This window comes from Mangifera indica, chromosome 3 (assembly GCF_011075055.1).
Source record: "Mangifera indica cultivar Alphonso chromosome 3, CATAS_Mindica_2.1, whole genome shotgun sequence".
Taxonomy (NCBI): domain Eukaryota; kingdom Viridiplantae; phylum Streptophyta; class Magnoliopsida; order Sapindales; family Anacardiaceae; genus Mangifera; species Mangifera indica.
In genome coordinates, this window is record NC_058139.1 from 17,716,836 (window position 1) to 17,741,593 (window position 24,758).

The 24,758-nt window shown below is 32.1% G+C and overlaps 1 protein-coding gene across 1 annotated transcript; it reads left to right on the top strand.

Moving 5' to 3' along the window:
- The first annotated feature begins 5,453 nt into the window (after positions 1-5,453).
- Positions 5,454-7,403, top strand: LOC123210676. The gene is made up of 7 exons (XM_044629150.1): positions 5,454-5,686; positions 5,770-5,831; positions 6,501-6,560; positions 6,639-6,686; positions 6,773-6,835; positions 6,903-6,968; positions 7,238-7,403. The coding sequence occupies exons 2-7, from the start codon at positions 5,787-5,789 to the stop codon at positions 7,244-7,246; spliced, it is 291 nt and encodes a 96-aa protein (XP_044485085.1). The 5' UTR covers positions 5,454-5,686; positions 5,770-5,786; the 3' UTR covers positions 7,247-7,403.
- The last annotated feature ends 17,355 nt before the right edge of the window (positions 7,404-24,758 follow it).

A 24,758-nucleotide genomic window follows, 5' to 3' on the forward strand; every position in this document is an offset into this window, starting at 1 on the left:
ATAATCTCATATTTTGTGATAATCAAGTGTCATTCAACTTTCTAAAAATCCTATCTTGCATTCTAGAACAAAACATATAGACACTAAACATCATTTTTTGTGCGATTATGTTAGCAAGGGTAATATTAAAATTGAATTTGTTGATATAACTAATTAACTTGATGATATTTTTACCAAGCTGTTTGATAAAGATAGATTTTGCTTCATTAAAAGAGAGCTTTGGATGATTAATGCAAATCAATCAAGTACATATCTTTTTGAAGACTTCTAAAGAATGCTTGTGATGATGTACATGTTTTCTTGCTTGATTTGTAATGTGAATGTTTAATGCATGATGTTTGTATAAATTATCAATGTTTGTGATTAATTATAAATGTTTTTACATTTACATTTGCATAAACGCTTAATGCAAATTCAAATGAAATCAGTTCAAACTTGTGCTCAAAGTTGGTAAAACCTCAAATCACATTGAATGTCCTTAAATTGGTAAAATATCCAAGATTCATGTCTTGAGGTGTTTTGATATTTGTAAAATTGAATAATTTTCTAAGAAAAGTGTTTTTCAAGCATGACACAAACATTCTTCTTTGGGAATGATCGTTCCAACATTTGACTCAATCGAATTTTCAAAAATTGTATTAGAATACAAGTCAATAAAGACTCATATTTAAAATAACACACCCGACATGCTCTATTTTTTAATACTTAAAATTGTTTTAAAAGGCATGACCAACTCTCCCTAATTGGAGTTGTTCATGTACGTGACTCTATAAATGGAAACTAGATGGTTTCTTTTAGTTTCCATGCATTCTTAAAACCCTAAGCCCATTAATTTCTCTTGATTGACTGCTTTTTCTCATCAAATCTCACGATTTCAATCATCATCTTGCATCAAGGATGACATTCATACCATCATTGGTCTCGGCTTCATCAATTATTACTTTAATCACCCTCAATTAAGTGTAGCCTGATGTTACTCAAGGGTTTTACTCCAAAATCAACTCCAATAGGTCCAAGAACAAAGATAACCATGACAATAGATACATCTTGCAACCAAAGAGTTCGAACTACTATTATGGTTCTATGATTGCAAATGATGAACATAATGATTGTTTAGAAGAAATTAGGCATAAAGATGTATATGTTGGTAGATGTGTTTACATGCAAATTTTGGAAGAAATTGGTATTGCAAATGAGTTTATGAAGATTGTAAATAAAATGAAATGGGGGAAATTATTTTTCAACAAATACGATGCATATAAAAATCTAGTTTGAGTTGTGTAGTTTTCTAAAATTGAAACTTGATGCAAGGGACAATATTTTAGATTATACAATAAATTTTAGATTGCATGGCGAATTTAGTTACTTCTGATAAGCTTTCTGAGTGGTTAGAGTCTTATTGTGAAGACATGTTGAATGTGCCTTCGACTTTTACTCAGACTAGAGTGTGGGCCGATTTGGGAGAAAGAAAAACTTATCATTCACATACCTCTAAATTGACCAAATTGGAAGAACCTGTTTATAGAGTTCTTCATTGGATCATTTTTTATGACTTGAATACCTGTTAAGAGTCAAATGGGCAAATCTCAATTCAAGATTTGAAATTGATGTTTACTACCATGATTGAGATTCGGGTAGACACAACATGATGGTTGATTTGCCAAATATATTACATTAGGAATGATAGGTTTGCTAGTCACTTTAGGATGTTGATTTCATTATCTGTGGTGCAACTAGGATTGAAATTAGATAAAGAAGATTCTAAGCACAAAATCAAGTTAAAAAAGAGTGAAGAAAAAACCCTTTTAGTAAGATAAACTCCCTAGTTAGGATGGAGTTATTAAAAAAAGAATGACAATGATGACTATAAATTTAGACCATAAAAGCTGAAGAGACAAAGGGTAATTAATGACCAAGAAGAAAAAGCCCCTTTAGTAAGATAGACTTCACCTCCTTTTGAGAATGTATCGAGCTATGATCAAATAATTCCAAAAGCTACCTAAATGCCTCAAGCTAATCAAGATTTTGTAGCTCTTCTTATTCCTCCCAACTATGACATTCTAAAGGCAAGCTTTCAAGTTGAGAAAAGGTTAAGATGGGATGATTCATGTGAGGATCCTTTCTACCAAATTAATTGTCAATTCTAGCACTAGATGGAATTCATGGGTAAAGGATTCCACACCATTAATCTTTGGTTAGAAACCTTGGAAAACCAAAATTGGGAACATGGGGTAACTTTAGATTATTTGAAAGATATAGCCACCTCGATGGATGCGAGGCAATATCAAGCAACTCAGGCAGTTGAGCAGTGTTGAAAACAGTCGTGATAATCATATTGCATTTCATTTCTTTCTTTTTTTTTTTTTTTTTGCTTTATGTTTTCTCACATGCATAAGTTTCATTTTAAGACACATGATTATATCATGACAACTTTGCATAGTTGTCAAATTTTATTCATGTTAATGATAGATGTTAGATGATTATTTTCTTTTTCTCTTTGCATACAAATTTGGAACTTAAAACTTGGATGGTTATTCTTATAAGTTGATGCTTTTAATGCCTTGATGATCATATTTAAAGTTGATGTCTTTAATGTTTGGATGCTTATTAATGCTTGTATGATATTGTTGGTATGCTTTGCTCTTGAAACTTGATTGGGTAAGGTTGACAAAGGTGTGAGGTTGGGAAGGAGTGATTGAATTGCCTTGAGTTGATGTATATTGGAAGTGCTTTCTCTGATATTTGATTGATAACAAAAGGGGGGAAAAAAGAAATATAGGGGAAACTATGTCAAAATTTTTCCCAAATTGTGAAAATGTGCAAAATGAACTTGTTTAAAGGATTGGTAATGCATTTTGTTCAAAAATATTTCAGTAAGACTTACAGAAATGGGGAGTAAACTTAATGTTAAAATACATTTTTTTCCACTTTAATTTTTATAATTTAAACTTAGTTTTTGTTATCAATAAAAAATAGGAAGATTTTAAACATATAAGTGTTTTGATAATGATAAAAAAGTAAATTAAAAGTGCTAACATGCCCGAAGAATGTGTAAAATATTACAAAATGGATAAAGTGTGAAAAATACAAGTTTAAACTTTGAGAACAACTGGCTCATCAATGGCATGCCTGACACATGAAGAAAAATAAGTTGTTCATGAAGTCATGTCATATGTCATTCCTTAACCGTGCATGCCTCTGGAATTTGAGCCATATTCAAAATGGTCATGTCCAATTATTCCATTCAAGTAGCTGCTCATGCCAGACCATTTCTAAGACAAGCACAAAGAGGGCATCTCAATACTGGGCAAGCTTCCAAGGGGTTCAAGTCTGGTCAACACATGAAAGAGTTAACCATATCATGTCAACCATTCCAGAAGACTTGTGTTGTTCGTACTTAAACATTTGTGAATAGAGCTAAGGAAGAAGATCATTTTAGCAAGCTGAACTAAAAGTCAAGAATTATTGTACCGACCGTGCTAATGGATGGTCAATTGTTCCTAGTGTAAAAACAAGGCATTAAACAAGTCGTCCAACATCCCGACTTCAGTGTCATGCTTGCTTCTAGAATTTTCAAAAGTTAAAGTCTTGAAAAGGATGTTAACCATTCTATATCCATGTCAACTGTTCTTCAAGTGGGCAAACAATTAAAGCTGACCATTGGAAATTCTAACCGAGGTTGACCTTTAGTCGTAAAACATGGTATCGACCATGACATTTAAATAAGTCACTTGTTTCGACATAATTTTAAGAGTAAAATTTCACTTTCAGATGTCAAATGGTTAGTTTTTCAAACCCAATGATATTATTACGGTTTCAACCATACTAAACCTATAAATTGAGCTATTTTGAAGTGAAGAAAGGTTAGAAAAACTCATTGATATATTCTTAAGTGGAAATCCTTCAATGCTCATTCACTCTTTTTCTCTCATTAAGCCAAACTCAAATACTTGAGAGAACTATTGTGTTTATCTTGTATTTTTCAACCTTTGTGAGGTATTTAGTACTCAAAACTTCATTTCAAAAATATTTCAAAAACTTGTGGGTGAAATTTTGTATCAACTATTGTATTAGACATAATCCTGAACAAACTAAGTATAAAAAATATTTTAAAGTGATAAAGAAACTCCAAGATGGTTTGTTTGGAGAAGTAGATATAGAAGGTTTATAAGAGAACGCTCTGAATCACTATAAACTGAGCTTTCTTATCCCTTAACTTATAACTTTAAGCTTATTTGTATTTATATTTATTGTTGGTTGTTTGAGTTTTAATTTGTGTATTAATTTTTTAAATAACCTATTCACCCCCTTTAGGTTTTTTTTAATCCATTCAGTGGGTTTTTTAGTATCAATTCTCTCTTGTCATCTCTCTACAACTACCACTAACCTATTTTCCTTGCAATCAAAACTCAATCGTTTCTTTGCCAAACGCATCATAGTTGCCATTACCTATAGGGAGGTAAGAAAGAGGATAATGATAGGTAAGAAAGTTTAGATACGGGTGACTACCTATAGGGAGGAAAGAATCAAGTATGTGGTTGTTAAGGGTGACTGATCATGGGGAGGAAAGAATCAAGGATGTGGTTGTTACTCAATCTATTGGTTTAAAAAAGGAAGGAAAAGATTGCATTAGTAAAATTTTAAATATTTTTTAATCATTTTTTTAAGTTCTATATAAATAAGAGTAGTGTTATGTACACAATTTTGTATATAAATAATGATATATCACTATATAAATTATTTACTTTTAAATTAGAGATAAAACAATATCTAAACACATAATAATATGTTATTTTTTATATATAAAATTATGCATATAATTTGTATACTTAGTTGTATAATTTAAACAATTTTTTTTTTTTTCAAATTTAAAAGGTTAAAAATGATTGTTTCATCAAACTTCCTATAAGAAATAATTATTCGGCCAAATAGAATTATGATTTTGTTTTGATCCAATTCGAATAGAATTGATATTGGGCATTTACAATGAGGATGCATGAACCACCCCTTGCTAATCACCAAAGATTAATAGCCTTGGCTCCTTGGCTACTTTGGCGGCTATTGATTAATTACTTTGATACTCCCATTAAACTTAGCAAATATAGCATTCAATATGAGTTCCCCCACCCCTGCAATTGTGAACTATCAACTTCTTTTTGCTTGAAATACTCTATATAAAATTAATGAATACCTAATTAAGGGTTCCCACAATATAAGAAATAATAAAAGATAAAAATCCCATAATAAATGCTTAGATTTAAATATGTGGGAGAAAAAGATTGAGGTAACCGTGAATATTTTCACATGGAAAATGTACGGTTTAGGGTTGCCGCATGGACCATCCGATGTTGATAGCTTAACAACACAGACAGTAACCTCCTCCTACAACACTACAATATAATCACCCTCTTATTAGCTAGTTTTCACCGGACCTTAACCTTATTCTTATCAACCCTCTCTTCTTCTTATTGGTTTTTTATTATTATTTTTTTTAATTTTAATTAATATTTACTATATAAGTTGTATTTAACGTCTTAAGTAACTTCCTGTAGATATATTCTTATCCTCCTCTTCACTCAACCCTCCCTCATTCCTTTCTCTCTTTTTTATCTCTTCGATTTTGTTGCTTCTCTCTTTCATCTCTCTCCTCCTCTTTTTTCTTCTACAATCTGTTCTTTTTCTAGAGGTTTGTTAATGGCGATTGTGTTTTTTTTTATTAATTTTTCCGCTTCTTGCTGAGTTGATAATTTTGAATGAATGATTGGACAGGAGAACTCAACTGGGAGATGGCAGACTGCAACAGAGCCCAAGAATTCTATTCTTCCCCAGAGGTACAACAAACGCAGAAACTCCATTGATTTTTACATAATTTATGTATATATATATTTGTTCAATATATATGACTTGATATAATATTTTTGCAAAACATATATATATATATATATATATATAATAATAATGATAGGATTTCGGGTTGCTGGCCTCGGCCATCAAAAGCCGTAGCATTTACCTGATGGCAGAACTAACTGTCCTGATTGCAGGATTTGGTGCACGTGTATCATGGCGTGTCACACGACAACAATTTTATTTTTTTTCAAATTTTTTAACCGAATTTTACTTAATCGGTGGAATTTGGTTGCAAGATATTTTGTTGATGTTTTAATCCAATTATGGTTTAGAGGTGATCCCATGTGCACTTCTCTATGAGAAAAAGGGATGCTGGTCCCTACATCCAACGGCTAGTATTTTGCTACGTCTTCGTATGCGTTATTCAACGGTAAAAGCTGCGCCAGAATATTCTTCGAAATGTCGGCAGCCGACTGTTGTTGTATTTGTAGAAAGTTAGACCTAACCAACTAAACCATGATACGTGTCAAATTTTGCCACCTATACATTGAAACGTGGTCGTCCAGTTCTATTTCTTAACTAGATACTTTGGTTTGTTTAGTTTAGATAGTTTGAATTAGAATAAATTTTTTATTTATTTTATTCGAAAGCAGGAAACAATGGAGAAGAAGTATGGCGGCCTTGTTCCCAAGAAGAAGCCTTTAATTTCCAAGGTAAGTAAAAGTTTAGCCTTCAAGAACTGCATAACATAGTGCTGAGTAATTGATTCATTTTGTACTGGGTATATACAGGACCATGAACGTGCCTTCTTTGATTCAGCAGATTGGGCATTATGCAAGGTAAAATTGTTGTCAATATGTAGCTGATTTGTCCCCTTATTTTGAAGTTATACCTTTACTGGAAATGGGTTTTGAATTTGGAACAGCAAGGCGCCGGAGTGAACCAGAAATCTACAGTGGCAATAGAGACTCTGAGACCAAAACTCCAGGTATTATCATAGTCTAAATGTTGTTTTTATGTGCCAGAACAACTTAACCTAATTGTGTAATTTTCAGAGAACTCCGCACCAACAACTGCCACCCAGAAGACCGGCTTGCACATCTGGTCAAGATAACCACCATGTGAGTGTTACATTTGATTTTGATCATTTCAATAAAGAGTAGTACTATGATACAAATAATAGACACAAATTTATGTATAAACAACGATATATGTAGGTGCAGTTTTATCTTTGATTCAAAATCCCTTAATTACATAATAACTCATTATCTTTTCTGTACAAGTTTGTATCTATTATTTGTACATATAGTTTTATTAATTGATAAAACATCTGAACATTTGAAGATTCTTCAATGTGTTAGTAATTTGAGCTGTGCTTATAATTCTGCAGGGAGAGTAGTAGATTGAATGATTTGGTGCGGGAAGTGCTTATTATGGGATGATATAAGCAGTTCAATTCATAAAATTGTACACATAACAATTGTCCTTTGAATTGGTATTGGTATTGGTATTGAATAAAGGCATTTTGGTTATGCGAAAAAAAAATTTTAAATTGTGGACTGTTCAAGTCTTTCAATTTTCCTATCCATATAGGGATGCTTTTAATTGCATTTACTTATATTTATACGGTAAAACATGTTGAAATCCAAATGTAACACAAGATAAAGTGAGTATTAAACTAGTGATTTCCTCCTATTTATTGTTGTATAATCCTTTCTTTTCCCACGACCTCTTTCAAAACAGTTCTTTTTCGATTCAAAACTCTAAACACTTTTTATGTACTTTCATTGGGCCGTGATTGCTGCCCATATATGTTGTTGGGCTAGTCACAAAAATGCTACAATGTAAATCCAATACCTAGATGCTCAAAATATAAAACTTTTTAGTTGGTAATATTTTATTTTATTATTAAAAATAAAATATTTTTATTAAATAATAATTTTATTTGTGTAATAATAATAAAATTTAATAAAAAGAAAAATATTTAAATTTTTGATAATTATAAAAGAAAAATTAGATTTACACCAAAAGAGGAAGTTCCCGATCTGCTAGAGAACGGCAGGAATGATTTATTAAAACAAACAATGATTTTTTTGCTCTTCTTACCCGTACAACTTCAATCTCTTCCCTAAAATCCTCTTCAACTATAAAATTTTCACAAGCTAAGCCTGCCTCCACAGATTTGGCAATGCCATCAGAGCGACGTGCGGCCAGATCAAGCATTTTCCACTACCCAAAAAAACATCATGAGGCCAGATCTGGCTTCATTGCTAACTTGGACAATGACGTGACTGGATCTGGCTTCGATTAGTGTCAAAAAAGTGGTGCGAGGCTATAGATTATGTCGTCCGCTGCTTTGCTTGTGGGCAAAAGGTTCAAATCTGGGCTTGCAGTTCGACGACCGTGGCTGGGTAGCGGGGAAAAAGAGAAGAGAGGGCAAAAAAAAAAAAACAAGATAGAGCAAAAAATAATAAAAAAGAGCATGTATTTTTGTATAAATATATAAATTATATATTTTTATATAATTGAATGTTAATTTTTTAATAATTTAAAATTATATAATTATTTAATAATATATAAACATATTTAAAATGGATATACACAATTCTATTATTAAAAAAACATAAAAAAGATAGAATTCTATTATTAAAAAAACATAAAAAAGATAGAATGGTAATATAACAAATAATATATGTTGACTCGGATAAGAGTTATTTAAAATATTTACGTCTTTATGAACTCATTTGACGGAAAATAAAAACAAGCTATAAAATATAAATGGGACAAATTAGCATTTATATGTTTCAATTATAACAATAATCTGTATGAACCAAAATTAAATTTTCTTGATACAACTAAAAATTTTAGGATGAAAACAAAAGAACTAAAACTAAAATATTAATTGGGATGGAAAGATAGAATTTTTTACAAACTTGATGATAGACATTTTAAGAAATAAGAAAGTATTAAGTTTGTATGATATATGGAGAAATATAGTTGTTTATATAGTGAATCAGTTGTTACTGATTGCTACTACTTGTAAAATCAAATTTTTGTCCACTTGTTCAATTATATTAAAATTTAAGAAAGTACCAAATGTATTAGATGTAGTACACAACTTAACTTTTTTAAGTATCAACTGGATATCATATAAACATTGTGATCACAAAGTGTGCATAAAATGATACATTCATGATTTGTCAAAAGTCTTCACAACTAGGATAAAAAAAAACAAAATAAATTAGGATTCCTTATAAGTGAAAAGCCTAAGTTACCCTTTATAAAAGTTCAAAATTAATGTTTGTTAAATTTGTAATTATTATAGGATTAATATCATTTACACCCATAAAGTATAAATAACTTACATTTTCTTTTATTAACTTAACAATTTGTTACTTATATTCAATTGGAAAAAAAATTAAAACCCTTGCTCAAAATCCAACCAATCCCAAATCCATAATAACACTTATTACAATTGAAATTAGGGTTGAAATCTCACTGAAAGCTTCGATCAATCAAAACCAAAATTACATTAGAATGGTGTAATTTTAGTGGGACTGCACCGAAATGATGAGATTTTAGATGGAACTGATAGTGCATTTCTTGTTTAATCGCATCATTTTGGCAAGATTTCAATTGTCGAAGCAAGGGTGAAAATGTATTTGATAAAGTTTTGGGGGTTTTATTTATCTATAATAAACACCGAAAGTTATGAAGGCTATTTTTGTCTTTTTTAATATGTATATCTTAAAAATTTACTAATTTCACTAACAATGTTTGACAGAAGGCGAGAAAATGTTATTTTTCAACTTTAAGGGTAGGAATATCATTTGACATAAATAGGATGGGAAATAGTTAGTTCTCCATTGAATAATTGTAATCCCATCAAGTACCTCCTATTGGTATTATTACCTTTTTAAGAAATTTTATTCTTATATTAGGTTGTGCTTGGGCTTAAAGATCTGGCCATATATATATATAACGATCAATTGATGGAAATTTTAATTATTTAAATTCATTAAAGATTTCACCCAAATTAGGAGTTCAAGTTAGACTAAGATTAGGGTTAGATAAGTTACCTATATAAAGCACCTTCCACTCAAGGATTAAGACTTTTTGTAACACCCCTCTAGAAGTATTGCCTTCTAGAGGAAGATTGTAATGCCCATAGGTAAACCCAAAGACATTTTAGTTTTTCCCCTTACCTTTAAATTATGTACTTGAATTTTTAGTGTGATATACGCCTATGCATAGGGGTATACATGCTTGTGTATTGTCATAAAAAATTTAAATTATAGATAAGATTGTGATTGTGACAAAATCAGCGATTGTCTTAGTTGTGTAACACGATACACGACCATGTATAGTAAATACATGCTTGTGTGTCATGTCCAAACAGCAAAATAAAAACACGACTGAACCTAATTTCTCTTATTTTTTTCATATATAGTTGCACCATAGTAGAGAGAGAGCAATGAGAGGTGAGCACTTTAGGTGTTAGAGAAGTCATCGATTGCCAGAGGAATGCTAGAAGACTGTATGGTGCCTCATTGGTTGCTTTTCTCTAAAATATGTGTATGTTTTAGTTTATGGCTGAAAAATAAGGATTAGTGGATGATATTGAAGAACTAAATCCATATATTTGAACGAGATGTGTTAGGTTCTTGAATTAATACTACTATAGTAGTGAATCACATGTATATATGTATAGATATATGAGTGTGTATGCGTATATGTCCATGAGTAAGGCTTGTATGTTGATCATAGGTGTTTGATTGTTAATGAATAAATGAAAGCATGTTTTTGAGGTTATGTGTTGTGTTGTAGCAATCCTGTAAGGGAAAACAGTTTAGGATTGAATGACACATAACTCTTTGTTTATAAAACTCCATTGATTATAGCAAGAGACCCATGTCCTTGTGCGCATGATTCATCGTACATAGGAGTGTGGCTAAAGTAACTTCCTGTGTGCACCTGTTCTATACTTGTTGAGTGTTGAGTACCACACACTCATGTATATCTACTAGATAGCATACAAGCATGGGTAGATAAACACATGACTGTGTACCTTTAAGAAGAGTTAAAAGACAATTATACTCTTAGACTATGTGCATAGAAAAGAAAAATCAAGAAAGAAGATGAAATAAGTATAATAGAATAAAAGAATCAAGAAATGCATAAAATAAGTGTTTGACTAAGTAGATGATGGCACAAACTCAAATTTAGTCGAATCCGAGTAAAAAATCAGATAAGTTAGGGATAGTGGTACATATCTAAACAGTTACCAGCTATGTTCATAAGTGGTAATATTATGAAAGCATTAAGGCCGGATACATATGAGATGCATCATGCACTTGGCACCAAGGTAGGTAGTCACTCAATTCAGCTCAGGTGTGCATTGTAAGGATTGTGGCTTTTAGTTATTCCTCACATGATCAGTAGGATACACAACATATGTACCTTAAGTAAGGGTCATCCCTAGATAGTTTAAATAACATTTTCGGCTAGCTATGTTGTAAAGGAAGGAACTTTTACTAAATATTTGTCCTCGTGTAATCAGGATGTCCTAGTTAGTTAGCCCAATGATTAATATGACATATGTGCAAGGCACGATAGATAGTGACATCCAAGGTGTCTTTTGTTATGTTTTATTTTGATTTAGATAGCAATACTTTTTTTTCTTTATCTTTAGGCCCACCCAAAACAAAAGACAAAAGAGTAAGCCTGTTGTAGGTCTCGACTCTAGCGTTTTAAGCATTTCGATATTGCTTTCTATCTTCCAGGGGTCAATCCTCTTTGGTTTGGCCCTTTCAGTCAATAAGCTCCCCGATGTATCATAGATGCCAATTTTAGCTTAGGCCATAGTAACTTTGTGGATGGCTTATGTTAGGGCACCAAGTTGTTGAATTGTGACTAATTCCATTTCATAAATAGGATGCCAGGTTTTTCAGATTTATGTTTATTGTTATTCAGGGTGCCGAGAGGTCACTAACTTATGTTTTTCACTTATGTATTCCTTTGGTATGTTTTGCAGGTAAAGGTGAGTAGCAAAGAACACGGGGCATCCAGTAATCTAGATGCAGTTGTATGGGAATGAAGGGCATATTAGTCATTTTCTAGTTTCCTTCTACTTATATAATCATATATTCTGGTTATGTTTTCTTTCAGTTGTGTATGCAATAGTACTTTTTAGTCATGCCTAGACAATTCATTTATGAATGTTAATAATTGAAGTATTTATTTAGATTTCACTTGTTTGTACATTGAGCATTCATTATAATGCATTAAATTACCAAGTTTTAAATTAGACAATCTAACTGTGCATTTCTCTCTTGGTCATATTCTAAATAAGGGTATGTATTTAGAGAGACGTGTTACATTTATAGTATCAGAGCATGATCATGGTACCCAAAAAGATGATAAGTCTTATGTGTTTGAAATTGCATACAGAGTTAAATAAAAAAGGAAGCCCTTTTGTGCAATGCCAACCACCCCCCACAAGCCTATCATTGTAAGTATAATAAACCTGTTTTTAGTTTAAAGTTATATATGCCTAAAGTATAATGATATTTAAGGATGAGAAGATCCAGGAGGTTATTCAGAGATGCCTCAATGGTCCCTAACCATAAGAAGAGCTAAAATGAGGCCTAAAGACAGACATCCAATGTGTTAACAATGTCTACCATTGATAATGCTACCATTTGCCAAATAGTAAAAAATATTTTGAGGTAAAACAGAGAGACATCGGGTAGTGGTTGGTATCCAATTTAGACTCTACCGATGTTAGGGTAGCTTTCAAATGTAGAGATACCCTTAAAACAAGATAGACTAAGTATAAGAGCTCTACAAGTAAAGATTAGATGTAGTAATTAAGGTCAGACACAACCCATTTATAGCTTGTTAAGTCGACACCAGTCCTTAGATTTTAGAGGTAGTGTAGTATCAAGGGGATTACTAGTTGAAGAATGGTTGAAAGCAGTGAAGGATGTCATAAGGATTTACTCCATGATTGATATTGATAAAATTTAGTGTGCCAGCCTTTTACTAAAAGATAATATTAAGGTTTGGTAGTGGATGCTATATGAGACCTATTGAGTGTCACAAATGACATGGGCTGACTTCAGATGGGCCTTTAAAATAAAGTATATATTGGTAGATGTTATGTATATGAAGGCAAAAAAGTTCCTCCATCATAAGCAGAAAAACATGTTACTTAGAGAGTTCTCGACTAAGTTAAACTCCTTAGCCAAATATGCATTGGGAGTCACTAACTCAGACAAAGGAAAACTAGAGTAATTCCTTGCAGGGCTTAAATCTGATATAGCTAAAGATGTGATGATAAGAGGTAATCTTTCTAAATCTTTTTCAAAGGCTGTTAGGAGAGCTTTGAGGTTGGAGACCATGAGGCAACAGATGGCTAAGGACAGAGAGTTGTTAGAGGAATTTTTGTAGATTGCCTTAATATAGGGATAAAGTTAGATGACTGTGGGAGGTAGTTAAGAAAGAGGCAGCCAAGATGGTCTTAGTAGAGATAATAAGGGTAAGAGTAGCCCAAGAACAAGAAGAACTAGAGAGGTAAGAAACAGAGAAATGACGATTAGTTTAAGTGCAACAATCCCCTTACATGCTGAAAATGTGACAAGAGGTATACTAATGAGTTCTTAGTTAGACAAAGGGTATGTTACAAGTGCAAGCAACCTAATCACTTTGCTAGATAATCCATAACCCCAATAACATCAGCCCCATTAGAGTAGAAAGTTGAGGGAGGACTAACCTGAGTATTTATAGCCATACAAACTTAGGCTAATGCCAACCCTGTAATAGTAACTAGTCAATTAACCTTCTATAATTACCCTTTATACACTTTGATTGACTTTGGTGCCATACAATGTTTTGTTACTAGAGGCATAGTAGAGAAACTAAAATTGGAGCCTACGATTGTCCCTTAAATTAGAATAAAGATGCTAGATGGGGATAAGGTTCAAAGTATTCAGATGCTAATTGAAAAGATAATTTCTTTGGGAAACTGTGATATAGTTATGGATTTGATAGTAATAGACATGTCATAGTTTGACTTGATACTCGGTATAGACTTTCTAAGTAGATATGGGGTAGAAATAAACTACAGAAAGAAAAAAGTCAAGCTCAGTCTAGATAGTGGCAAGTAATTTATTTTTAAACAGGTTTGAGTTCTCAACATGATGATTAGCAATATCAAGACTAAGAAGATGTTAAGTAAGGGGTGCATGGTGTATTTGGCATATATAATTATCAGATCAGATAAGGTAATCCCAGGTGTGAAAGATACTCTAGTGGTGTAAGAGTTCCCAGTTATATTCCTTGATAATCTTCCAAGGTTAGCACTCAAGAGGGAGTTAGAGTTTAATATTGTTTGGTGGTGTTTATTGATGACATCTTAGAACATTACAAAACTAAAAAGGAGCATGAATAACATATGAGATTTGTGCTCTAGAGATTAAAGGAGAAACGGTTACTTGCCAAGTTCTCTAAATGTGAGTTTCGGTTGGACAAAATGGCATTTCTTAGGCATTTTATTTTAACAGATAGCATTTATGTTGATCTTAGTAAGGTTGAGGCTATGTTGGATAGGTAGAGGCCTAAGACAACTAAAGAGGTTAAGAGTTTTCTTGGGTTAATAGGTTATTTCAAACATTCTGTTGAAAGATTCACCAAGTTAACTCGACGCATCACAGAACTAACTTACAAGGAAGTTATTTTTAGATAGTTAAATGCTTGCAAGTAGATTTTCCAAGAGTCAAAGAAGAGGTAGACATTAGCTCCCATTCTAGCTTTGTCGATAAAAGGTGAAGAGTATGACTTATATATGGATGGCTCATATAAAAGCTTAAGAGCAATGTTAATATAGAGAGGGTAAGGTAATAGCTAATACTTCCTAGTAGTTAAATGAGTATGAGACTAGGTACCTGACATATGAGCTTGAGTTAACAGCTATTATGTTTACATTTAAGATATGGCCAAATTATCTATATGAAGTAAAGAGTAATATTTACACGGATCATAAAAGTCTTAAGTATTTCTTCACCTAAAAGAAGCTTAATATGGGATAAAGATGGTGGTTAGAATTAGTAAAGGACTATGATTATGAGATTCGATATCACCCAAGTAAGGCCAATATGGTTGTAGATGCCGTAAGTAGAAAATTGGTCCTATCATAGATTATCGCTCACTGTGAGTTACAATAAGAGTTGATGAGAGATAGATTGAAGAAATCTTAAAGCAATTGGTAGGCCTTCAGATATAAGCCTAAGTTTTAAATGAGAGGTGCATTCAAATACGACAGAGGATTGTTAAGTATGCTGACATTGATTTATATATGGTTGAGGACACCTTAAGGTTTAGAGAAAAAGTATATATTCCTTGACAAAAGAGCTTGAGAGATAAGTTCCTTTCATAAATGTATAGTTCTTTTTACACTACCTACCCTAGGAGTATAAAAATGTATCAAGATTTGAGGAAATCATTCTGATGGTTAGGAATGAAGAGAAATATAGTAGACTTCATAGCTAAGTGGCTTGTATGTTAGTTGGTTAAAGCTAAATGCCATAGACCATCGAGACTATTATAGCTTTTTAGTATTCTCAAGTGGAATAGGAACATATATCGATGGATTTCGTGGTTGGGTTATTAAAGGTCATAAGAGGATATAATGTTATAGGTCATGGTTGATTGGTTAACCAAGGAGAACACGAGTACAAATCAGTTAAGTTAGATCTACGTGAGAGAAACTATTAGGCTTTATGTAATAGTATCAGATTAAGATGCTAAATTTTTCTTGACATTTTAGTAGAGTATGTACAGTTCGTTAGGACTAGACTTGACTCAAAGGATGATTGAGAATGTGAGGATGATCTGGGAAAGGATAAAACAAGCTTAAGATTACAAGAAAAGTTATATAGATTAGAGGAGACAAGATCTTGAGTTCCAAGTAGGTGATAAGGTATTTGTCAGATTGGCCCCCTACAAGCATGTCATGAGATTCGATAAGAACAACAAGTTACCATCGAGATTTATGAGACCTTTAAAGGTATTAGAGTTAGTAGGTAATGTCGCTTACCAACTTATGTTACTAGTAAGTATGGATCGTTTCTACAAGGTATTCCATATGCCATTGTTATGTAAGTGCATTAATGATCTGACTCATCTACTCAGTGTTTAGATCCTAGATAGACGAGTTAAAGAGCTTAGACATAAATAGATTCCTTTAATAAAGGTCATTTGGAGGAATCACGTAATTAAAGAGGTCATTTGGGAGGTCAAGAAAGATATGTAGTAACAGTTCCCATACTTGTTTGAGTGAATTTCAATGATGAAATTCATATAAAAAGGGAGGATTTTAACACCTATAAGTAAGCCCGAAGGTCTTTTAGTCTTTTCCTTTATCTTTAAATTGTGTAATTGAATTGTTATTGTGATAGACGCAATTGTATAGGGGTATACATGCCCGTGTATCATCAATAGAAATTCAAATTATAAATAATACTGTGATTATAGCAAAATCAACAATTTCTTTAGTTGTGTTATATAATACATGACCATGTATAATAAATACATGCTTGTGTATTGCATCCATAAAGCAAAATAAAAATACGACCAAACCTAATTTCTCTTATTTTTTCACATACACCACACCATAGTAGAGAAAGAGAAGTGAAAGTTGAGCTTTCTAGATGTCGGAGAAGTCACCGATCGTTAGAGGAACCTCTTGGTCATATGAAGAGTTACTCAAACGCTAGAAGACAAGTATGGTGCCTCATTGGTTGTTTTTCTTTGAAATATGTGAATGTTTCAGTTTATGGCTAAAGAATAAGGATTAATATATTATATTAAAGAACTAAATCCATATATTTAAACGAGATGTGTTAGATTCTTGAATTAATACCACTACAATAGTGAATTATATGTATATATGTATAGATATATAATTGTGTATATGTGTATACCTACGAGTAAGGGTTGTATATTGATCATGGGTGTTTGACTGTTAATGAATAAATGAAAGCATATTTTTGAGGCTATGTGTTGTGTTATAGTGATCATGTAAAGGTTGAAAATCAATTTGGGATTAAATGGTAGCATAACTCTTCGTTTATACAATTTTATTGATTTATAGATTCAATACTTAGGAATACTACCTTATTGATAATTTAAGGATGCATAGAAACTTGTTTGTGAACTTGCACATATGTTTGGATGATTGTGTATTCATTGAAATGATATGAAAACCCTAGGACATGATTTCTAGATCATGATACACGATCATATATGCCTCATACATGCCATGTGTTGTTTAGGAAAAATAAGAATCTTCATATTTATCGTGTTTGTTTTGAAGGGGAGACATGCATGGTCATATGGTATGGGATACATAATCGTGTATGGATTTATGAAAGTGGATAAGGTGTAGGGGGAGACACATGTCCTTGTGCACGTGATTCATCATAAACGAGAGTGTGGCTAAAAGAGCTTCTCGTATGCACCAACTCTATACGTGGTCATGTGCTGAGTGCCATATACTTGTGCGTATTTGTGAGGAATAACACAAGCATGATAAGATAAGCACACGACTGTGTACCTTTAAGAAGAGTCAAAAGATAATTCAACCCTTAGGTTTTGTGCATAGAATGGAATAATCAAAGAAGAAGGTGAAAAGAAGCATAATAGAATAAGAGAATCAAGAAAGGATAAAATAGGTGCCCGACTAAGTAGATGATGACATAAACTCAAACTGAGTCAAATCTGTGTAAAAAATTAGATAAGTTAATAATTGTGGTACACATATAAATAGTCACCAACTATGTGCATAAATGACAATATCATGAAGGTATTGAGTTCGGATACATGTGAGATGCATCATGCACTTGGCATTAAAACGTATAGTCGTTCAGTTCAATTTAGGTATGCATAGTTAGGATTGTGGCTTATAGTTATTCCTCATGCGATTAGCAAGATATACCATATATGTACTTTAGGTAAAGGTCATCCTTGCATGGTTTTGATAGTAGTTTTGGCTAATGCATATGGTAAGGGAAAAAACTGCTACTAGATATTTGTCCCTGTATGATCAAGGTATCCTAGTTAGTTAGCTCAATTGGCTAATATGGTATGTGCGTAAGACACGATAGATAGTGACATAAGGTGTCTTATACTTTTATCATGACATTAGATATGCCAATTTTAGCTTAGGCCTTAACAATTTTTATGGATGGGCTATGTTAAGGCTTTAAGGTGTTGAATTGTGACCATTTCTAGTTTCACAAATAGGGCGCCAAGCTTATTAGATTTATGCTCATTATTATTTAAGGTGCCAAGAGTTTACCAAGTTATTGGGTATTTCTTACTCATAAGTTCCTTTTGTATGCTTTTCAGGTAGAGGTGAGTAGCAAGGTAAGCAAGGGATCCAACAATCTAGATGCAGCTACATGAGAGTGAGGAGCATACTAGTCATTTTCTAGTTTCTTTTTACTTATATAATTAGATATTTTGGTTACATTTTCTTTCAGTTGTGTATGCACTAGTACTCTTTAATCATGCTTAGGCAATTCATTTATGAATATTAATAATTGAAGTATCTAGTTTGATTTCACCTTATGCATGCTTAAGCATTCTTTGTCATGCTTGTACTCAAAAAGATTTAAATCTTGTAAATAAACAATTTGATTATAAAACATGAAAATTATGAAAATACCCTTTTGATAAAAACTGTGATGTCCCTAATATAAAACATGAATAACATCACCATACTATATGTATCTAAATATATAAAAACATAGTTTGTATACATAAATTATCAAACATGAAAAGATTAATATGCCTTTCGCAACTCTATGTTTGCTGACCACTGCTCGCCCTGCAATCATTACGATCACTTTTATCTATACATATGAAAGTGGGGGAAGAGTGATAAAACATTCATTAAGTAGGAGATTTTATTGCTATCTATTATTTAATCCTAAAAATGCCTTTAACTTGTCCCATACTAGTTTTGTCATAAGGCGTTTGTCTCTAAACTCCTATTAGGATAATATTAGGTCTTATATCTCATAATTGTACTCATATTGCTCTTGAGAACCTCTAGGCTGCATATCATAACTCTCGGATCGAATCATAATCTAATTGGTTGCTAAAAAACCATTTTTCAGATTCCTAGCTAGTGTGAACATATCATTTCTAGGGTTGACTAGATCCCACTCAATCACTATGAGCCACTTATGGATCCTTATTGGTATGACCATGATATCTCCTGGTGAAGACATCATCATCTAGTAGTTGTGTCCCATAGTTGTATATTAAGTTGATCGGACTAGATTAATACAAGGATTTGACATCTTGGCCATGTGAAAACTTGCTATGTAGTCCACTCATCTATAACATAATTAGAATATCTATCATTACCTTAATTAGGTTCTACTATGAGCAACTACCCTACTATGGGTACGGTATCCTACTATAGACATGCCCTATTATGAATGGTGTAAGAAGTTTTTACTCATGGTGCCCCTTCGTAACGATTTTAAGATGTCTAACATGCATGTATCTCAAGCCACAGATCACCTCGAGCTCGTCATAGCTTTCATCCTAATCATATCTTGTGCCTCATTAACATTTCATCACTTTGACACATTAGGTATTATTGTGTACCCAAGATCTTTAGAAATCTTTTAGGACAACCCATAAATCTCTAGTCTAGTTTCCTTTTTTTTTTTTTTTATTCTTACCTTTATACACAAGCATGTTATCTATGATACATGGGCATGTATCTTCCTTATGTACGTGACATGTCTATCCCTTCAAGGGTGTGTCTTTACAATGCTAGACATACAGACATGTTGTTTTAGGAACCAAGTGTGTTAATTCTATAAAATTTTACTTATAGTTATCAGTTGTGAATGCAGTCAACATGACATGAAAAAACTTACATTCTTACTTATTTAGCTACACACATATCTCTAAGACACCTTTTGGGTACCAAAATCAAGCTTTGATACCAACTTGTAACACTCCCTCTATAAGTATTACCTTTAAGAGAAAGATGTCATTATATTGACTAATTGAGTATACACTTATATTTAAAAGCATTTAAATCTTGTAAATAAACATACTAATTATAAAACATAGAAATTACAAAAACAACCTTTTGATAAAAACTATTGGAAGTGTTACAAAAGATGTCCCTAGCATAAAACATAAATAACATCATTATATTATTTGTAGCCAAATACATAAATGCATTGACTATATACATAAATTATTAAACATGACAAGATAGAAATGCTCTATTCAACTTTATGCCTACTGACCACCATTCACCCCTAAGTCATCATGATCATATGTACTTGTACATATGAAAGTAAGAGAGTGAGTGATAAAACGTTTAATAAGTAAAAGACTCTTTTGCAAACTTTTACTTGATCTCTAAAATGCCTTTGGCTTGACCTATATTAGCTTTGTCATTCGAAGTTTGTCTTTAAACTCCCATTAGAAACTATAACTATAATCATACTACTTTTAGGAACCTTTAGACTACATATCATAACTCTTAAATTGAACTATGACTCGTTTGGTCACTAAGGAACCATTCTTCATATTCTTAACGTGTGACTATATCATTTTTAGGGGCAACTATGTCTCATTCAATCATTAGAAAAAGTTATTTAGATCCCTACTAGTATGACCATGACATCTCTCAATGAAAAGATCATCATTTGAAAGCTATGTCTTATAGTTGTATACAAGGCCAATTGGATTAGATCAAATACAAGGATTTGACACTTTAGTTAAATGGACACTCGTTGTGCAATCCACCCATCTACACCATAATTAGATTATCAATCATTATCTTAATTAGGTTTCACTAAAAGCAAGTACCTTACTATGAGTAAGTACCCTACTGTATGTATGGTGTCCTATTGTAGATGTGGCTACTATAGGCAGTGTAAGGAGTTTGTACTCATGATGTCTCTTTATAATGATTCTAAGATGTCTACCATGCATGCATCTCGAACCACAAATCACCTCGAGCTTATCATAGCTTTCACTTTAATCATATCTTATGCCTCATTAAAATCTTATGACTTAGGCATATTGTAACACTCATCTCCAGACATATACCCTTATTCAGAATATATACCCAAAGAGACGTGTTAGCCTAAACTCTTTCACAACATATGTAACAAATAATAAATAATATGCATGGTAAATAAAACACTCCTAGGATCCCCAGTGATTGCCACTATCTCCCTTTGTTATGAATGCTTAACAACCTTTATTCTCTCAACGATTGCCACCATCTCCCTTTGTTGAAACTACCAAAATTAATCCTAGAAATTACTCTAAAAACCTCTCTCTCTTTATACAAAAAATGCTTGCATTTACTTTTGGGATAAGGATCCCTAAAATGCAGCAAAGTGTTATATATACATGAATTAACATAACATCATACATATGCATGTGCTTTATCACACACGATAATGTATCACTTAATTCATATTTCACGTGAAGATCATCTTATTTGGTTGACATGATAATTGACATGCGGGAATGACCTCTCTATGCATGGTTGTGTGTCACTTAAAAATGATACTTTAATATTTAATTCATACTCAGTTCATCATATAACCATAGATACATCCAAAATGACTATTATGCCTTTAAGACATATCTGTGGGTGTTACACATTTTCTCCACCTTGATTAAAGAAGAGGAAAAAGAGAATTTAGGAGAGTAAACAACCGTCAGAGGAAGAGAAATTTGGCAGTCTTGAGAGAAGATGTGATAGCCAAGAAAGGAAAAAAAATTTTGTGCTTGGATTTTTAGTGTGCATCTTTGGAAGATTTTCTTGTTCTCTCAATTTCATAATCGAATCACTCTGAATTTTTGATTGATGATAAAAAAAACTTATTATTCTTTATTTTGAACAATAGAGATCATATTTTATTTCTCAAATAACTATTAATTTGTGTTGAAATGTGGTTGGAAATTTCAGTAAGTAGGTAAAACTTCTTCCCTCAATTTCTTGATTCTTGGCTAGAATTTTGGATGCTTGGAATCTTGTAATTGTTAGGTCAATACCCTTGATGCATGTGATGAATTCTTGATAAATTCTTGGTTATTTTAATGGTTTTTGCAATTGGATTCTTGGAGAGTGTCTACATTACTAAAGATTAGGAAGTCTTGAATCTTTAAATGTTTATTGAATCAAATCTTGCATGTGTTTAGTGTGATAGGTGTTATGGCCTAATGTAATAAAGCTTTACATGCTAAAATTCTTTAGATTTGGTTCAACACATGTAAAGGAAATTAAATCTTAGAGATTTGGTGTTGAATCCATGAGAATAACATGTGTATAGAGGCAGTTGCAGTGCGATTTGCATGTGTTGCATGCTATGAGTTTTTGGGAAAAATTTGAAAGATGTAAACTAAGAATCATGTGTTGGAAATTTCTAGTGAAAATAGGCCAAGTTTTGGGTTGTAAATTCCATCTCCTGGGGATGTTAACAAGCTTCCAAAAGGTATCTCGTGAGACTACCACCTATGTTTTGAATATGAGACATCTGTTCTAGGGTTTTAATGTGTGCAAACATTTGAGATAAGATAAGTGTCTATTCATGGTAGTAATTATAAATTAGAGATGAATGGAAAAAGACACCTAACACTTATTCAAACTAGATAAAATTATCCTTTAAGCTAAGTGCATAATGGGGATTTAAGTTAAAAAAATCTAGAAAAGTTAAGAAAAGAGATAACTAGCCCAAGTAAAGATACCTAACTATATGAAAGATGAAACGAATCCTGTTCGAACCATATTCAGGTAAAAAATAAAGAAAGCTTAGAATAATAATATACACTCAGATAACCACCAGTTGTGGGGAGTTATGTGAAAGCAACATGACTATATGAAAGATTGATACCTATAAAATGCATCATACACTCGACATCAAGACATCTTAGCCATATAGTGTAGTTTAAAGGTGTATGGTAAGGGAGTGCCTATATACTTAGTTTCTCATGTGGTCATGGGATGCACTAAATATGTGTTTAATGGTAGGGGTCATCTGAGGATGGTTTTCAGTTAGTAGTCTTGTAACTATACGTATATGGTAAAAGAAGGATTATATCTTGTTTCTTTGTATGACTAAGGTATCATAACTAGTTAATTTGATAGTTTGACTGATATATGTGTGAGGTTAGTTTATGCCTTAGTAGTCTTTGTGAATGACTTATGTTTAGGGCATAAAGGTGCCAAGTTATGACTACATCAATCCTTAGCCTTAAAACACCAGTTTCAATTATGTTTCATGTTAGGTGCTAAAAGTTCACCTACTTACTGAGTGTTTTTCACTCATGCATTCCTTTTCAATGGTTTTGTAGGTAGAGGCAAGTAGCAAGACATGCGAGAGAGCCAATGGTCTAACTCAGTTTGTTGCATGAAGGTGAGGGCAAAAACATCATTTTTAGAATTTCTAACATTTTGATACTTTATTATTAGCATGAGAGCTATGGGACATATGCACTTTATAAATATGGTTATTATTATTATGTTTTGCATTTCATACTACTATCTATGATAATAAATAATTTTTATTTACACATTTTTGCACACAAATGAGTTAAAAGTTTTTACTTCATGCTTATATTCTGTTGTATTCATTAAGTAGTTAAACTGTGCATGCCTCTTTGGGTCATAATTCATGTAGGGATATGTATTTAGAGAAGGGTGTTACAATAATATTTGAAAATAAATTCTAAATATCTTCTGCCAATCCTATTGCTTGATGTGTGAAACTGCGAAAGGATGTAAAGAAAATTTATATGACATATGGTTTCGTAACTTTAAACATCTAGTCTTTTGATATTAAAAAGCCTTATTTTCTATGAGCAAATATGTTTTTTAACCATTTCTTCAGGGAAAACACATGAGAAGCACACTTTACTTAAAATCTCTAAAGAATTTTCTTGTCATAATATATCAAACTCTGAACTAAAACTATCGTTTCTTTATAAATGGACTAACAACATTGAAACATCTTCAAGAAGTAAGAACTCTTCTTCTTATTTACTGAATTCTCATATAGTTAATAAACCTAATTTTGTTGTACTCTCAAACAGTCCCATTTTAGCTAACAAAAACTTTAAAAACAAATTTATCATAGTTACACTTCTCAAATTCTTACTAGAAATGATTGGGTTTTATTATTGAACCTTTGATTGAAGGCTAAAAAGATCAGTTTGGTACCTCAGTTTAGAATGAATATTTTGCAAAATCAAGAAAACGCATTACATCTTTTAAGATTTTATAGTATAGGTTTCTAATATTGATCATCTTTTCTCTATACCTAATCGGTTAAGGGTGTTTTACCTAATGTACTTTATAAAAAAGGTTTAGTTATTTTATATATTGAGTTGCTTAAAGATATTAAAAACTCGGTTTTTCAGTTAGCAAGAATTTACTTTGTGTTCTAATTCGTAGTTGGGTCACATTAGGATTATCTAAATATTGTGCAGACATTTTATGGGTAGATATTTTTTATTGGTATTAGTTTTAGTATAAGAGTATGTAATGTTGTTTTTGATCATTTGATGAAATCTAATTGCATTAATTTAGGTCATTAAAGTTTCAAGATATGTCAATAGATGATTGTAAATTTGATAGGTTCACATACAATATACTTATTCATGGAGTTTGTAGAATTGGTGTGGTTGATGATGCTCTTTGATTAGTCAAATAGATGGAAGGATTAGATATTCGCCTGATGAGTTTACACATACAATTCCCATTGACAAGTTTGGTAATGCAATGAGTGTAGATAAAGCTTTTAGGGTTTTAAAGATGATAAAGGAAAGGAATGTTAGCTCAATGAAGCTTTTGTTAG